Source organism: Platalea leucorodia (assembly GCF_965183815.1).
Source record: "Platalea leucorodia genome assembly, chromosome: W".
NCBI lineage: Eukaryota > Metazoa > Chordata > Aves > Pelecaniformes > Threskiornithidae > Platalea > Platalea leucorodia.
In genome coordinates this window covers 33,892,519-33,911,110 of record NC_138859.1, presented here as the reverse complement: position 1 = coordinate 33,911,110, position 18,592 = coordinate 33,892,519, and the positions used below count along the sequence as shown (strand labels likewise).

The following is an 18,592-nucleotide window of genomic DNA, read 5'->3' as shown; positions in this document are numbered from 1 at the left end:
TAGCAAAGTCACAAAACTTCAAGGGTCTGGTTTAAAGCCACAAAATCCATGGAATGCACTGAAGAGTGAATCTGTCCTTTCTTTTTTCCCTTTTGTGCCTAGGTGGTGGTCCAGGGGGTTAGATTACAACTTGTGTTCCAACAGCTAGGCACCAGTCCTAAGTCTGTATTTCCTGAGATTTGTGGATTTAAATCACATAGTTAATTTTTTGTGTTTTTTTTTTTTTCTTTCCTTCTTTTTCTTTTTTTTTGGACATGACTTTTTAAGAGCAATCGTGGACATTGAGATACAACTAGATTCAAGATGCTCCAGTTTAACAAACTTAAAAACAAACCTGTGAAAATACTGAATTATTTTGCTCCCTCTATCTTGGCCCCTTTTTATTAGTCATTATTCTGGTAACACCCAGACAAGAAACATTCGACTTTTCCCCTTCTCACAGGAAAAGGTGGACGTGGACTGCAGGGTATAAACCTAGACATACCTGGGGGAGGAAGATAAGAAGAGTTAAATTTTAAAAAGCCCAACAGAGATAAACAAATGTCCCCACATCTCCAAAGGAAAGTTCATCGGAGTTTTATTCTAGAGATCTCATCTTCAGGATGTCGGTGAACACTTCCACTGCAGGAAAAGGTGTGGATCCAAATGCAGTTGATGCTTATGACAATGGCGATGATTGGGAAATCAGGGTTGGGAATTTAATAATTGATTTGGATGCTGATTTGGAGAAGGACAGACAGAAATTTGAGATGAATAATTCCACTAATATCACCACCATCACCACCGGCAGCACCAGCTCCAAGGATTGTGGGAGTCTGGCTTCTAGTGGGGCTAATGCTACCTCAGCCTTAGCTGATGGCCTAAAATTTGCTTCTGTTCAGCCCTCTGCTCCCCAGGGGAGTTCCTTTCACAAAGAGACTAGCAAATCAAAAGTGAAAAGGAGCAAAACTTCTAAGGATGCTAATAAATCTCTGCCTTCTGCTGCCTTGTATGGGATTCCTGAGATCAGCAGTGCTGGCAAGAGGCAGGAGGAAGTCCAAGGGCGCCCTGGAAAGACAACTGGCATGAATTCAGCACTGGGTCAGAATGTGAGCAGTAACCTAAATGGCAATAATAACACCACCAGAAACAGCACTAGTGCCTCTTGTGGGAAAAACAAAGAGGAGAAACCAGGTAAAAAAAAGGGCAGCAGAGGCTCCAAGCAGGATAAGGATGTGGGGAAATCCAGGAAAGACAAGCAGCATGACCTGCAGCAGGGCCACCCCAATGGCAGTGGGGGTGGCAGCAGCCAAGCTCCCTCTGGGCACCTGTATGGCTATGGCGCCAAGGGAGGTGGTGGTGGGAGCAGCAGCTCCTTCCACTGTGCCTCCTCCACCATGGGGGAGGTGAGCAAAAGTACCCTGGATTCGGGGTTATTGGGGAACTCTGTTTTGGTAAAGAAGGAAGAGGAGGAGGAGAGCCACAGGCAAATCAAGAGACTGAAAATAGAAAAGGTAGGACAAGCTTCTCTCCATCCCTTCTCTTCTGTGTCTCCCTGTGTCTATGATAAACTTCCCACAACTGTGTGCTTGGCTCCTGTTGTTATCTCAGTTGTGTATTTGTGACATGCATCTGTTCTTCCTCTAAAAAAAAAACCCCAAAAACCAAACCCCTTCCCTATACAGGAGACACTATGTTTTGAGCGTGCTTCTTTTCCTTTTGATTTCCCCTTCCCATCCCCAGACCTGGAGAACATTTCTATTTTGCATTGTCTGCTTCTTTTGATTGCATTCACCCAAAAGGACAAACCCTGAGATGACCCTGACTGAGCTGTTCCTGATTTTAGCAGAGAGCAGCAGTGTTGGTACCAGTGGGATGGCATGTGTTTGCAGGCTGAAGGTTTATGTGTTTGTCTGGGATGGTGGTGGTGGTGTGTATCTCAGGCTCCACCATCAGTAGGTCTTGGAGTTGTACATGCTGTCCCTTTGCTACAACACTGGTGGGTATTTGCAGTCATTCCTTTCCCAAAGTCTAAAGGGACCCTTTCTCCTTTGACCCTCCTCTCTGGAGTTAAGATTGCATTTGGGAGAAGAGAGGCATCAACAGAGACCTGGGCTCTGTCACTCCCCTTTGCAGAGATGCTGGATGTTTATTTTACTGGGGGCTCTTGTGGTGGTACAGCAGGCCAAAGGCCTCAGAAGCTGGTGTGGAGAATGAGGAGGAATGAGCCAGCAGACAGGCGGTGCCTCTGGTCCTCCTGAAAGGAGGAGGGGGATACACCTTGTACTGAGATATGTGTGCAAAACAGCTTTCGGAACAGAGGGGAACAGTTTGTCTCTTGTTTGAGGGAGCTTTCTTAATCTGAGCCCTGTGGGTTCTTGGATGTGAACTAATTGTTTATTGAGGAGTTGAAATGTATAAAATAAATCGAATGAGGGTGTGTGTTTTTCTTCCTTTCTATTAATGTATGAAGGATGCTCTCTGTAAGAAAAAATGGTCATGTATTCTTAGGGAAGGGTGGAGGGAGAACTTGGCTTTTGTTAGTGCTCATTTAGGCAGGTTCTGGTATCAGCAGAATATGTTCTGTTCAAAGGGCGCAGAAAGCAGCTTCTTGGGAATTTGGAGGGCTAGCGTCGGCCCAGGATTGCAAGTCAGATGAATTCTACAGGTTGTTAAACAAAGTCTACCTGAAAAGTAAAGCAAAACCATGCCCCCCTCAAATGACCAATTTTAGGGTGTTTGCAACTTTATTGTCTGCTTTTACAACTTCCCTGAGCAAATGTTCAGTGATGGGAAAACTTTTGGGTTGGTGTTAACTGTACAGCATGGTTTGCAAGTACCTGGGAGGACTGAAGATCTCAGGGAAATTATGCCTTTTTATGACCTGTTTTTGGCTTTTTTATTTTTCAGTGATATTGAAGGTTGTGTAATATTTAAGTAGACTTTTGAGGATTAGATTTGGGTGTCTGTCACATCAAATATTTGTTAAGAAAACTTGAAGATAATTTCAAGACCTTGTGTTTAAGACAAGGAGCAGATTAAATTTCATATTGTATGCACATTATTGCTTTTAAGATAGCATATCTACAGATGAATTTGAATGAGCCTTGTGACCTTTTCTAAACACAATTGAAAGAAAACCAGATTGCTTTAATTCATAGGTTTATATTTGCACTTTGATTTATGAAAGTTTTGTTCACTGTGAAAAAGCATCCTAAAATCCTATCGTCTGTTTATTAACTTAGTACAGTAGACATTTACTTTTGTTGCCAATACTCTTCAAATTGCAGTTCTCTAGTCCACTTTAATATCTAGATAAATTGCCCTAATCTGGCCTTCACAATGGTTGTGGTTAAAGAGTCAGCCATCTGATTGGATTCAGTGGCTGCCTGGAATGTGGGAGGTACTGCCATTTTGCAACCCCCTTAGCGTTTTCATATTTCAGCTAAATGTTCACATTCAACAATTTTTTTTAGCTGGCAATCTGAACATTTCAGTATCTCAAAAGCTGTTGTCATGACAACAGAGGTTAGAGAGTGGTGTGGTTTCTCCAGTTTTTGTGTTCTTTTTACTCTGTAGTCACACAGGAAATTGTATGAAGTAAGTAATCTTTTATGTAATGTAAATTGGATCATATGTAAATTAAGAGCAAACATAAATGGAGTGGTTTAGAGACAGTAGTACACTTTGTATTGTAGTTGCTGCTCTTCTAGGAGATGTAGAGCTTGCATTTCCAGTAACAGCCACTGCCCTGCTTTAATATAGGCTTCGCACATTAGTCATGCAGTGTAGGCCATTTTCTGGCATAATGGTGTGTTTGCTTGCTGTCTTAATAATGTTCCTTAGTGTTTCTCTTCCTAAAGAATGTTCCTTTCAGCACTTGTTGCTGACGATGGTTGCAACTTTAAACCTAGCCTGTGGTATTATTAGTGAAACTTCAGTGTTTTGTTTGCTGTTTTGGCTTTTTTCCAAATGTTTAATAATAATTGGAATGATTTCTTTTAAAGGATTTTAGATTTGTTGTGGTCTTGTTTTGACTATTTACACACTAGAATATATATGCTATACTTGCACAAAACACCTTGTATTTGTAGATAAATATATAATTTTCAAGCCTGCATGTTAAAATCAATTTCCAGTTGTCTTAATGTTCATGAAAGACATGTCTCATGAATTTGGATACTTTCTTCCTAGATACAAACGAGTTAATGCTGATTCAAAATCTGAAGGTTTTTGTATGTGATGTGGAATATTGCATTTGTTTACTGTCTCTGAAAAGCTTGGAGCAGATTCCCAAGAATTGTAGTCACTGTTTAATTTTCACAGCATGCTTCAGGTTTTGGTCTATTTATTCTGTTTCCTTGCTGCAGAAAGTAATGTAAAACATGATAAATTGGATCTTCTGAAACCTAATTAAATCAATGACTCTGTTCTGCTGGCAGAACTTTTATGCAGAATCTGCAAGTATGTTGTAAAAATTACTACTCCCCTAATAAAGTCAAAGTATGCTGTAATTCTAAGATGTTTGAGCTATATTCGTGCAGCCCATTTTGTTGTTAAGCCACCAGTGACATGTCTGAATAAGTAGCTTTGACATGTAGGCTAACTACTAAAGATTTTTGGTGTTACAACCTGTAATTCCTCATCCACACTTTTTTAGCACAGTTACTGGCTGTTTCTCAGCATGAACTCTTCATTTGCTTTAGCTATGCTTTTGTAATTTTAACAACTGTTACATTGAAAAGTGTTCAGATTATCTAGAAAGTTTTGCTTTGTATGTGTTACAGGGAGAGTTTGGGTATTCAAGCAGGCACACTTTACTCCGAGATGGGAAAGTTATATTTGGTGTATGCAAATCTGTGCGTTTAAATGGAAATAATACAGAAGGTCTGAATGTATCGTCAGAGCTGTAAAAAACCAGCCAAACAAAAAGTTGCCTTTTTTAAATGAATCAATAGTAATATTCAGATTGGAATTTATTTCTCTTGTATTAGTGTATTGCTTTTCATTAAGACTGCATTTCACATCTGAAAGTTGTCAAGCAAATTAACTTGTTGGCTGGTATTATTTATTTTATTCTTCTTATAGCAGAAATGAGAATGTTTTCCACTTCATCAGGAAATTCTGTGTGCATTTTACATATTGATTTAAATCATTTAAGTACATGCTTTGATTAAAGATATTATGGAGATATGCTTTTCATGTACTTTTCTAGCTGGCCTTGGCTCTAGTTTATTCACTGTGAAATAAAAGGGCAAGGAGGTCACTTGCTGTAATTAAAGAACAAAGTCTATTGTTATTTGACAGCAAACTGTTTTGAAAGCTACATAAGATTTGGCTGTTAAAAACACTGGTAACTATGGGTCTCTAACAATAAGAAGCTCAGTCATTGAAGAATTTATAATAGTAAATCGCCTCCTGCAGGCAAACACAATAAGGGTCAGTTACTACTACAGATCTTACTGTTTAGCTAGAACCTGAATTATTCTGACAGTTCTGTCAATTTTTCCCTAAGAGGTAAAAAAAAGGAAAAAAAAACCCAGACAGACTCTCAAAGGATAACTTTAGCAAGCTCTGATCAGTCACCTAACTGTATATGATAAAACCATTGACTAAAATTTTCCATGCGGAGAGTTTTCTGCTCTTCAGAGAAGTGTTATAGAATTGTTGTTAGCTGAAAAATTATTCTTTTAAAGATAACAAGTTCTGAACTGTTAGGCAATGAGATGCCTGACTGCAGCCTATGAACTCTGGATAAAATGCCATCCAGCCTTTTTTTAAGGTCTTTTATTGAAGCTAATGACAGGTCTTGTGCCGCCCTGAGATGAATGACATTATCTCTGAGTGGTCTGACAGGAAACAGGCATGGTGAAGCTGCAGGGAGGATCTGCTGTACTTTTGGCAAGAGAGTAAAGCTTGGACCCCCTGGTTGTGATCATTAACACATAATGCATTCCTGCTTCTCCTATGAAGGCCTTGGTAATTGGAAAGTTATTTCATCAACAACAACTTAAATCATAAATCTGAAATGCAAAGCTTTTCTTGCATGATAAAACTTGTGTGTTTTTTCATAAGAAATGCGTGATCTAGTTTTAAAAGGTGTTAGTTCTAGGGTCTCTAATACTGACATTTATGGGAAAGTCTGTGGCCTGCTTTCTGTTAATTCGAACACATTCTTTGGATGTTGATTTAGTCTTTGTTATCTGTGTGATTTGCATTTGTATAAGTAGACTAAATGCTGTTTGCTTCAGTGAGAGCAGGATTTGTCCTGTGCTTGCTTTGTAAAACAGATGGATTAAAAAAAAAAAAAGCAAGCAAACCCACAGCAGTGAAAATTACATTTCCTTAGATAAAATACTGTTGAGGGTACAGTGGGAGAGCATAATGTAATGGTACCTGTTATAAACTGAAAACCTGACATGATACAGAGCTACACAGCTCTGCCTGTTTCTCCTTAGTAGTACTTTGCTGACCGTGTCCAGAAAATCCATCAGCATGTTCTTTGCCAGCAGGCCTGACAGTTGACTGGTCCCAGTGGCATGTTTATATGTTCTCAATTTGCTGTGGTCAATATGGGGAATTACTGGATCTCAGAACACTTGTGTATGTCTGTCGTGGTTTAACCCCAGCCAGCAACTAAGCACCACACAGTCGCTCGCTCACTCCCCCTGCAGTGGGATGGGGGAGAGAATCAGAAGAGTAAAGTGAGAAAACTCATGGGTTGAGATAAAGACAGTTTAATAGGTACAGCAAAAGTCGCGCACACAAGCAAAGCAAAACAAATAATTCATTCACTACTTCCCATTGGCAGGCAGGTGTTCAGCCATCTCCAGGAAAGCAGGGCTCCATCATGAGTAACGGTTACTTGGGAAGACAAACGCCATCACGCCCAATGTCCCCCCCTTCCTCCTTCTTCCCCCAGTTTATATACTGAGCATGACATCATGTGGTATGGAATATCCCTTTGGCCAGTCTGGGTCAGCTGTCCTGGCTGTGCCCTCTCCCAGCTTCTTGTGCACCTGGCAGAGCATGGGAAGCTGAAAAGTCCTTGACTAGTCTAAACTCTGCTCAGCAAGAACCAAAACATCAGTGTGTTCTCAACATTATTCTCATCCTAAATGCAAAACACAGCACTATAGCAGCTACTAAGAAGAAAATTAACTCTATCCCAGCTGAAACCAGGACAATGTCCTGCTGACTTAATTTGCTACTCGGGTTATTTCAAGACCTTGATCCAGTTGAGAGCTAGACCGGAGGACATTTGTATGCATGCACTTGTTAAAATCCAAGGAGAGAGGTAGGAGAGCAGGTGATCTGAGACATCCTTGAAATGGTGTCAAGTGTGAGGTTAATATTAAGCAAAATACCAAATTGTATCCTGGCACCTTCCCCCCCCGAAGCCACTAAGATTACTCGTGTCCAGGAAACACGCATGGAATTAAAGGCCACAGAACATGGCCTGTAAAATACTAGATCAGAAGACTAGCCTGAAGAGAGGGCATATAGAAATGGAGTTGGGAAACACAGGCCAAATGTATTTAGAATCAGAGTTCCCTTCAGAATGCCCAGTGTGTCGTCAGTGTCCTGACAGATCATGCAATTTTGTTTACCTTTTGAACCATAGTATTTGTTATAATGGTCTTGTTGAAGCGTTCTTTTTACTTATGGGCTGTGTTTCTCCAAGTCTTGGTGTTACTGGTACCTGTGCTATATGAGCACGTTACAAACATTATCAGGAATAAGGTCTCAGAATTGCTAATATTTCTGCTAACAGGAATACCACCTTCACTTCTAGTTTGGATAAAGACATACAGTTATATAGTTTGGATTTCCATCACCCACCCTTGCAAAAAAGTTAGATCACTTCCATGTCTATTTAGGCGGATGTGTGTATTGACTTTGCCGAATCTTCTGTACTTCTCAGTTATAATGCTCACTTACATAGTTTGAATTGCATATCAGCCATATATTCCAGATTTGTTCCATGGTATACAATTAGGATTGCTGAATATAATCAAGAGTTTTAGAGTCAACCTTGCTCTGAGCTAAGATACTTCCTGTTGGACACAGAAAGATGATCCAACAACCAGGTTATTCTTTATTTAATATGCACTATACCAGCTTTACATTGTACTTAAATAATGTTATAGCATACATTGGTATATTGCTGAATTTCCACAAAAGATTGGATTATCTGGCTTCTTAATTGTGCTTTATTTCTTATAATAGAAATACACCCTCATGGATCCTTAGATAGTGTCACACTTGTGGATCTGCGGATGCGGTGACATCAGTTGAAGTAGGCCATAGTTTTGCTAAAATCTTGTGTTTGTTTTAGTAAGTTTACATGTCAAGTAATTGTTTATTTCTTAATAATAATCAGAGGAATTATACTGATCATGTTTTCTTATTTTGGTCTGTACATTCCCTGTTAGGTGAAAGACAGCAAAATGGCAGTCCTTGAAAATTTCTGATGATGATGTAATTACAAAATGTAAATACCTTTCTAAAATTTAGAAATTATTATTTATATTTCTTCATTCTTTTTTAAATTTGACAGAATTTACTTGTTTTTCCCCTTTCACACTAGAATGTTTCTGCCCAATGGATATCTTTTGTGGTGCAGTGTTTAACCAAAGTGAATAATAATATAAGCTATCATTTTTAAATTTGTTAAAAAATATGTTTGAAATAAGATAATATGAATAAAGATAATTACCAGTTTTCATAGCAAGACTTGAGGGGTTTTCCATAAAATGAGATTATTTTTTTTTTTTTTTGGTTACATTCACAAAATAAAAACATAATTTACTCCAGACTATGAGTAGCCATTTGGGCAAATATAAAGATCAGGCTATTAACTTTTAATTGTGCTTTATAGATTGGTCTTTGGTTGCCAGTTAAGTTTCTACCAGTCAGCTTGATTCTGTTTTTTAGCATGTGACAATGGACTACAAACAGTATATATTTGTAGTTTGTCCTCAGAAATTGGCTAATTTTTTTTATGTTTCAAAAGAAAACTAAGCTCCAATTGATCACACTTTTGTAAACTCCTAGAAGTTACTTTCTTTCATCCTTCCGATGAAAGAAAGTGCCCAAGTTTAGGCTCAGTTTCTCAGGAAATATTGAGACACATCTGGCCTTTTTAATGTGCACACTAGACAGTTTGATTTTGCACACTTCTAGCCTTTTGCATTAGCCATTGACTTAATTCAGAGGTTTTGTTAAGTCTCCCCCCCAACATAAATTTAGTCTACTCAAATGCCTCCTTCATTGATGAATTTTAGTGATACAGTGGTGATCTATGATAGAAACATGTCTCTGTCACGGGAATAGTACCATAGGAGTTACATAAGCTTGGATTTTATAGTTTTCACTGCTTCCTTTAACTCAACTATTAAGAAAAGTCAAAAGCAACTTGTAATCTCCTTTCTCATAGTGCATTGGGACAGGCCAAAATATTTTTGGACTTCCTGTCACTTCCCTGACTGATTTCTGCAGATGGCTCATTTTAAAAGCAACAATAATGTTTGAATTGCAAGGGATTGGTCTTTGAGTTTTCATTCTTCATGGAGGAATGTTTATTTGTGTGTGGTTCACCATAGTACATGGATAGCGATACAAAAATTCACGGATGCTTCTCCTCACAGTCTGAATCTCCCCAAGGGAGAAACGGAGTATTCAGAGAGTCCCTGAAATGAAACTCAACAACAACGAAGTTACTATTAAGCAGGTATTCTTTATTGCAGCGCTGGGCAGCATTGGGGATTCTCCACCATAAGTGCTCCAAAGAGTTGATGAATTTTTAGAGAATATATACTATACAATCATACATATTCATAGGATTTCTGAGAATTTATTTACATAAACATGAGGTTTCCAGGAACTTATTAGCATATATAAATATCTGATTCGCATGCGCAGTCGTCTCCCCTGGTGGTCTTCAAGTGGTCTTTGGGGGTCTTCGGATGAAGGCTCATAGTCTTCTTCACTGTGCTCGCTGATTGACCCTTGCTTCTGCGCAAACTCAGTCCTAGGATCACGTAAACGTTGTCCTTCAAGGCTATTGTTGCCATTCTTCTGTTTCTTCCTATCTTCATGGTTCCGTGCATCTGTTCTCCCAAGGCCGAGTTGTCTGTAACGAGATTATCCTGGAGCCCCCCTTATCTTGTAACTGTTCTTCTAGCTACTCCCTAAATCACATCAAACCATAAGGTATTCACAACATCCTTAAATCACACCAGGGTGTCTTCTGATCTAATTAAGTGACTAAGGTATTTACAACATTTTTCTTGCTCTTGTGGTTTTTAACCCTTTCAATAGTACTATCAAATCTATACTTTATTATAGGCTTATAAGAGTGGAATAATGGCAGTAGTTGTATGTTTCTGGGTTTCATGTTTTTGCCAACCCTTCCTTTTTGAAGAAGGGAAACAAAACTAGATCTGTCTTTCTCCAACAAAAGGTAACGGTTAGAAGCAAATACAATTAGAAATAAATTAGTATTATAATAATACTAAATTATTATAATTTAGTGGAAACTATTTAGAACTTTTAGAAATAGTTAAAGGCCTTTGATACTGTCTTCCATAAGATCCTCATATACATGCTGTTGATGTATGGGCTGGATGAGCAGACAGTGAGGTGGATTGAAAACTGGCTGAATGGCTGGGCCCAGAGGGTGGTGATTAGCGGTACTAAGTCTAGTTGGAGGCCAGAAACTAGCAGTGTACCCCAGGGGTCAATACTTGGTCCGATCCTGTTCAAGGTCTTCATTAATGGGCTAGATGATGGGGCACAGTGTACCCTCAGTAAGTTTTCAGATGACACAAAACTGGGAGGAGTGGCTGATACACCAGAGGGTGGTGATGCCATCCAGAAGAACATCGACAGGCTGGAGAAATGGGCTGACAGGAACCTCATGCAGTTCAACAAGGGGAAGTGGTGCAAAGTCCTGCCCCTGGGGAGGAACAACCCCATGCACCAATATATGCTGGGGGCCACCCAGGTAGAAAGCAGCTTTGCAGAAAAGGACCTGGGGGTCCTGGTGGACACCAAGTTGAATATGAGCCAGCAATGTGCCTTTGTGGCAAAGGCGGCTAATGGTATCTTGGGATGTATTAGACAAAGTATTGCCAGCAGGTCAAGGGAGGTGATCCTTCCCCTCTACTCAACGCTGGTGAGGCCACACCTGGAGTCCTGTGTCAGCTTCTGAGCTCCCCAGTACAGGAGAGACATGGAGATACTGGAGAGTGTTCAATGAAGGGCCACAAAGATGATTAAGGGACTGGAGCACCTCACTTAAAGAGGAAAGGCTGAGAGAGCTGGGACTGTTTAGCCTGGACATGAGAAGGTTCAGGGAGGATCTCATAAATGGATATAAATACCTGAAGGGAGGCTGCAAAGAAGACAGAGCCAGGCTTGTTTCAGTGGTGCCCAGTTACAGGACAAGAGACAATGGGCACAAACTGAAACACAGGAGGTTCCACCTGAACATGAGTAAGAATTAGAGACCGAGGCAACAAAGGGAACCTTGTGGTTGGGGTCTGCTACAGGCTGCCTGATCAAGGGGAGCCTATTGACGAAGCCTTTTTTCTTCAGCTACAGGAAGCTTTGCGTTCACAGGCTCTCATCCTGATGGGGGATTTCAACCACCCTGACATCTGCTGGGAAAGTAGCATGGCAGGCAGCAGGCAATCTAGGAGACTCCTGGAGTGCATGGATGACAATTTCCTAAGCCAGGTAATAGATAGCCCTACCAGAGGGGACGCAGTGCTGGACCTGGTGGTCACCAATGCAAGTGAGCTCATTGGTGATGTCAGGATTGGAGGCAGCCTCGTCTGCAGTGATCACGCACTGGTAGAGTTCACAGTCCGGAGAGGTAAGGGTCGGGTGAAGAGTATAGTCAGGACCCTGAATTTTAGGAAAGCAAACTTCCAGCTCTTCAAGGAGTTAATCAACAGGACTCCCTGGGAAATGGCCCTCAGGGACAAGGGAGCAGAACAGAGCTGGCAGGTCTTTAAGGACGCTTTCCATAGAGCACAAGAGCTCTCGATCCCCAGGTGCAGGAAATCGGGCAAGGAAGGGAAGAGGCCGGCATGGCTGAGCCATGACCTGTGGGTCAAACTAAAGGGCAAGAAGAGATTGCACAGGCAGTGGAAGAAGGGACTGGTATCTTGGGAAGAGTACAGGGACACTGCCCGGTTGTGTAAGGATGGGATCAGGAAGGCCAAGGCTCGGCTGGAGCTGAACCTGGCGAGGGACGCAAAGAATAATAAGAAGGGCTTCTACAGGTACGTCAACCAGAAAAGGAAGGTCAAAGAAAGCGTACCCCCTCTGATGAGCAGAAGTGGTGAGCTGGTAACAACAGACGAGGAGAAGGCTGAGGCACTCAACAACTTTTTTGCCTCTGTCTTCACTGGCAATCTCTCTCCTCACACCTCCCGAGTCAATGGGCCATTTGAGGGGGATCAGGAGGGCAGAGGTCCTCCCACTGTAAGAGAAGATCAGCTTCGCAACCACCTGAGGAACCTGAACATGCATAAGTCTATGGGTCCCGATGAGATGCATCCCAGAGTCCTGAGGGAATTGGCTGATGTAGTTGCCAAGCCACTCTCCATGATATTTGAAAAGTCATGGCAGTCAGGTGAAGTCCCTGAGGACTGGAAAAAGGGAAGTATTGCAGCCATTTTTAAAAAGGGTAAAAAGGAGGACCCTGGGAACTACCGACCTGTCAGCCTCACCTCTGTGCCTGGGGAGATCATGGAACAGATCCTCCTAGAAGCTATGCTAAGGCACACGGAGGACAGGGAGGTGATTCAGGACAGCCAGCACGGCTTCACCAAGGGCAAGTCCTGCCTGACCAACCTAGTGGCCTTCTGTGATGGAGTGACCGCATCAGTGGACGAGGGAAGAGCTACGGATGTCATCTATCTGGACTTCTGTAAGGCCTTTGACACGGTCCCCCACAATATCCTCCTCTCTAAATTGGAAGGATATGGATTTGATGGGCGGACTGTTCGGTGGATGAGGAATTGTCTGGATGGTCGCATCCAGAGGGTAGTGGTCAATGGCTCGATATCCAGATGGAGATCAGTGACGAGTGGTGTCCCTCAGGGGTCCGTTCTGGGGCCAGTGCTGTTCAATATCTTCATCAATGACATAGCGGGATCGAGTGCACCCTCAGCAAGTTTGCAGATGACACCAAGCTGAGCGGTGCAGTTGACACGCCTGAGGGATGGGATGCCATCCAGAGGGACCTGGACAAGCTGAAGAAGTGGGCCTGTGTGAACCTCATGAGGTTCAACAAGGACAAGTGCAAGGTCCTGTACCTGGGTTAGGGCAATCCCCGGTATCAGTACAGGCTGGGGGATGAAGGGATTGAGTGCAGGCCTGCCGAGAAGGACTTGGGGGTACTGGAGGTTGAAAAGCTGGACATGAGCCAGCAATGTGCTCTGGCAGCCCAGAAAGCCAACCATATCCTGGGCTGCATCAAAAGAAGCGTGTCCAGCAGGTCGAGGGAGGTGATTCTGCCCCTCTGCTCTGCTCTGGCGAGACCCCACCTGGAGTACTGCATCCAGCTCTGGGGTCCTCAGTACAAGAAGGACATGGACCTGTTGGAGCGGGTCCAGAGGAGGGCCACAAAAATGATCAGAAGGGATGGAGCACCTCTGCTATGAGGAAAGGCTGAAAGAGCTGGGGTTGTTCAGCCTGGAGAAGGGAAGGCTCTGGGGAGACCTTATTGCGGCCTTTCAGTACTTAAAGGGGGCTTATAAGAAAGATGGGGACAGACTTTTTAGCAGGGCCAATAGCGATAGGACAAGGGGTAATGGTTTTAAACTAAAGGAGGGTAGATTCAGACTAGATATAAGGAAGAAATGTTTCACAATGAGGGTGGTGAAACACTGGAACAGGTTGCCCAGAGAGGTGGTAGATGCCCCATCCTTGGAAACATTCAAGGCCAGGATAGATGGGGCTCTGAGCAACCCGATCTAGTTGTAGACGTCCCTGCCAATTGCAGGGGGGCTGGACTAGATGACCTTTAAAGGTCCCTTCCATCCCTAAGCATTCTATGGTTCTATGATCAGGAAATGCTTTTTTACAGTGAGGGTGACAGAGCCCTGGAACAGGTTGCCCAGGGAGGTTGTGGAGTCTCCCACCCTGGAGATATTCAAAAGCAGTCTGGACACAGTCCTGGGCAACTGGCTCTAGGTGGCCCTGCTTGAGCACGGACATAGGACCAGGTGACCTCCAGAGGTCCCTTCCAACCTCAGCAATTCTGTGATTCTGTGAAATGGACCTAATTTCTCATTTGAACTTTGTTTTGCTGCTCTAAGTTTTATATCCGATTTAGGAATTGTTTTTCCACATCCTTTGTTACTACAGATAACTAAATTCACATTCCTAACCCCTTCAACCAGTTAGTAAGGTGTAGTTTCCTGTAATAAAATTTGTGTTGCTAGTTTCTTTTAAAGGATAGGATTATATACTATTTTGGGCCTGGCTGGGATGGAGTTAATTTTCTCCATAGCAGCCCATATAGTGCTGTGCTTTGCATTTGTGGCTAGAACTCTGTTGATAACACACCAATGTTTTGGCTACTGCTGAGCAGTGAAGAAGGAGGGGGAGGAGGTGCTCCAGGTGCTGCAGCAGAAATTCCCCCACAGCCCGTGGAGAAGATCATGGGGAAGCAGGTTGTCCTCCTGCAGCCCATGGAGGACACCATGTTAGAGTAGTCTGTTCCTGATGCACTGTATCCTGTGGAAAAGGACCCATGCTGGAGCAGTTCACGAAGGACTGTATCCCATGGGAGGGATCCCTCACTGAAGCTGGAGCAGGGGAAAAAAGTGACAAGGAAGGAGCGGCAGATATGAAATATTGTGAACTTACTGCAACCCCCGTTCCCCATCCCCCCTGCACTGCTCGGTGGGAGGAGGTAGAAGAATCAGCAGTGAAGTTGAGTTTGGGAAGAAGGTGCAGTGGGGGGAAGGTGTTTTTAGTTTTGTTTTTATTTCTCACTATCCTACTCTGTTATTAATTGGCAATAAATTAAATTAATCTTCTGCAAGTCAAGTCTCCTTTCCCTGTGATGGTAATTGGTGAGTGATCTCCCTGTTCTTATCTTGATCCACGAACTTTTTCGTCTTGTTTTCTCCCCCTGTCCTGTTGATGGAGGGGCAGTGAGAGTGGCTTGGTGGGCACCTGGCAGCCAGCCAAGGTTAACCCACCACAGGGTGCAAATTAGTAGAGCTTAGCACTTTGCAGCTTGGTAGATTGATGTCAGCAGCCGTAATAGACTTTAAATAGGCTTGCAGAAATTAATTTAAAGTAAATTGCTGAAGTTGATATTGCTAATTACTTGTAATTTCTAAATGAGATTTGCACCTGTAAATTCAACTTTTCATTTATAATAATTCACTTAATTATAGACCAATTTTACAATTATTATTAACTGGAGCTGCTTCTTGCTAAGGGACATCAATTGTTGGCAAGACAACCTGCCCTATTTTGTTTGTCTGAATTGGGGTGGGAGAAATGCCTCTGTTAATTTGAGCAAACATAATACATTTTGTTGATCCTGTCTCTCTGAAATGCAGTTTGGCTTGCTCACAAGCTCATGTGTTCCCCCCTTAAAGGCAAGTTGTGTAAATGGACCTTTGTTTTAGTATCCTAATTAATTAGTGGGCAGTCCAAATGGTTAAGAAGGGCTTGTGGTTCCTGCTTTATTGTTGTACAAAGTTTTGTTTGTGGGTTTTTTTTTTTAAGACTTAAAGGCCACACTTACTGGTGGCTTGTAAATTTGAAAATATCGTTTTCATGAATCACTGATTTAAAGATCAAAGTCAAGAAAGCATTATAGCAGAAGTGGAGTAACCTCTACCTTAAAGGTTTTTTAAGCTTTTTCATTTGAGCCTCCTGTTTTTCAGTAAATTATAACCTTTTGAGTTGAATTTTCCATGATGTATTTTTATACTGTAATTTCCCTAGCATTACTGCCATGAAAATGAATTTGCAAAGTCTGAAAATGGAGAAGGTATATTAGGAAAAAAAAAATCATTTAAAAGTTAATATTTTATTTATAAAAAAAAAAACATCCGCATTGTCAGTAGCTTGGTAGGCAAAGCCTTCTTGAAAAATGTCATGACTGGTTATGTGAAAACTGGTTTAGATTTGATCAGATTTTGAATGTTTTGAAGATGTTGGGACTATGTAAAATAAGCAGTAAATATTCCATTTTCCATCTACAGTGGCCATAGTAAACTTGGGAGAGGGAAGGAATGGGCATAGCTGAGTTTGGCAAGTTATCTTCCTATTTGTAGTAATTTTTAAAATATATTTTTAATTTGATCGCCTTCAAAATATAGTAAAATAGACACTGAGATTTGGATCATTTTAACGAGTGACAAGTTTATGTAAAGAAAAATTAAAAGATAGTGAAAAAAGAACTCATTGCACTTGAAATCCAGTAAAGGAATAGATATGTTTTTAGTGTACTATATTGGGTATACATGGCAAGGTTTTGGTAGTGGAGGGAGGGGGTCCTGCCCTGTGCCGGATGCTGCCGGTTCCAGCCAGATCCAAAACGGACCCACCGCTGGCCAAAGCTGAGCCAATCAGTTACAAAGAGACAAAGATATTAATATATCATAGAATGGTATGGGTTGGAAGGGACCTTTACAAATCATCTAGTCCAACCTCCCTACCGTGGGCAGGGACATCTTTAACTAGATCAGGTTGCTCAAAGCCCCGTCCAACCCCACTTTGAATGATGGGGTATCCACCACTCTGGGCAACCTGTTCCAGTGTCTCACCACCCTCACAGTAAAGAATTTCTTCGTTATGTCCAATCTAAATCTATCCACTTTCAGTTTAAAACTGTTGCCCCTTGTCCTGTCACTACAGGCCTTGGTAAAAAGTCTCTCTCCTTTCTTATAAGCCCCCTTTAAGTATTAAAACATTGCAATAAGGCCATCCCGCAGCCTTCTCTGCTCCAGGCTGAACAACCCCAGCTCTTTCAGCCTTTCCTCATAGCAGAGGTGCTCCATCCCTCTGATCATTTTTGTGGCCCTCCTCTGGACCCGTTCCAACAGGTCTACGTCCTTCTTGTACTGAGGACTCCAGAGCTGGATGCAGTACTCCAGGTGGGGTCTCACCAGAGCAGAGTAGAGGGGCAGAATCACCTCCCTTGACTTGCTGGCCACGCTTCTTTTCATGCAGCCCAGGATACGGTTGGCCTTCTGGGCTGCCAGAGCACATTGTTGGCTCATGTCCAGTTTTTCATCCACCCGTATCCTCAATTCCTTCTCTGCAGGGCTGCTCTCAATCCCTTCATGCCCCAGCCTGTATTGATACTGGGGATTGCCCTGACCCAGGTGTTACCGCAAACCGGTCCAAAAACTTTCTAACACCAATTTGACATTTAGAAAGTAGGCATTCTTTATTGCAGCGCTGGATGCACGGGGGATATCTCCACCTAGCATGCATGCTGTAGGTCATTATACGTCTTAATTATACGTCTCAGATACATATTTCAGCAAAGGAAAATAAGGAAAAAGAAACAAAGCAGTGCTATCATTAGTGTGCCCTGAGGGCAATCTACTTCTGCAAAGGCTATAATCTCAGTCCAGAAACAATTCCTTGAGTTCTTCTGAGTTTTATTTTCAAAGGTACTGCCTCCTGCGCAGTCCAATTTGGAGCCGGTGCACTTTTGATCCTTGAATAATGTATTCAAGGCTCCTTTTCTGCAATTTTAATAGCTGTGTAAATTGTTAACAATACCTGATAAGGTCCTTCCCATAGCTCGGTCAGAGGCTGGGAATCCCAGTTCTTTACATAGATCCAGTCACCTGGTTGAATGGAGTGTACCGGAGCATCCGGTCCGAGAGGTCGTGACATCACAATATATTTCTGCAATGCATTAATAGTTTTTCCTAAAGAAATTACATATTGATTTAAATCAATTTTCCCTCGTACATGTAGGTTTTCTGGAAATTTAGGACTCTGGTATGGTCTTCCAAACAGAATTTCATATGGACTTAAATGATCCTTCAACCTAGGCTGGACTCTAATGCGAAGTAAAGCTATAGGTAATGCTTGAGGCCATTTCAACGAAGTTTCCTGACAGATTTTGCTAAGTTGTCTTTTCAATGTCTGATTCATCCTTTCTACTTTACCACTAGATTGAGGCTTCCAAGGTGTATGGTAATCCCATTTAATGTCTAATACCTTACTTAATTGCTTAACAACTTCCGCCGTAAAGTGTGGGCCTCTATCTGATGACATTCCCAAAGGAACCCCAAACCTCGGAATTATTTCTTTTAACAGATTTTTTTGTCACTTCTTTAGCTTGGTTGGTGCGACAGGGAAACACTTCGGGCCACCCAGAAAAAGTATCAACCATTACTAATAGATATCGATATCCTGCTTGTTTCGGCAATTCCGAAAAATCAATTTGCCAGTAATCTCCTGGCGTATTTCCCTGGGGTAAAGCTCCCAGGAGAGGTTTTCTGATAATGTTAGGGTTATTTCTTTGACAAATCGAACACTTATCAACAATTGATTTAGCTATTTTTATCATTCCAATACTTGCAGCAACTTTCTGTAATCCTTGTAC

At 42.0% G+C, this 18,592-nt stretch overlaps 1 protein-coding gene across 1 annotated transcript in view; it reads left to right on the top strand.

The window, feature by feature from the left end:
- Positions 1-602: 602 nt before the first annotated feature.
- The window catches only part of LOC309601555 (zinc finger protein 608-like), a gene marked incomplete at both ends in the record, with an annotated part of 102,255 nt that continues 84,265 nt past the window's right edge, over positions 603-18,592 (top strand). The window contains one exon of the mRNA XM_082334617.1: positions 603-1,493. Coding sequence (XP_082190743.1) covers positions 603-1,493 — 891 coding nt within the window. The remainder of the gene's footprint in view (positions 1,494-18,592) is intronic.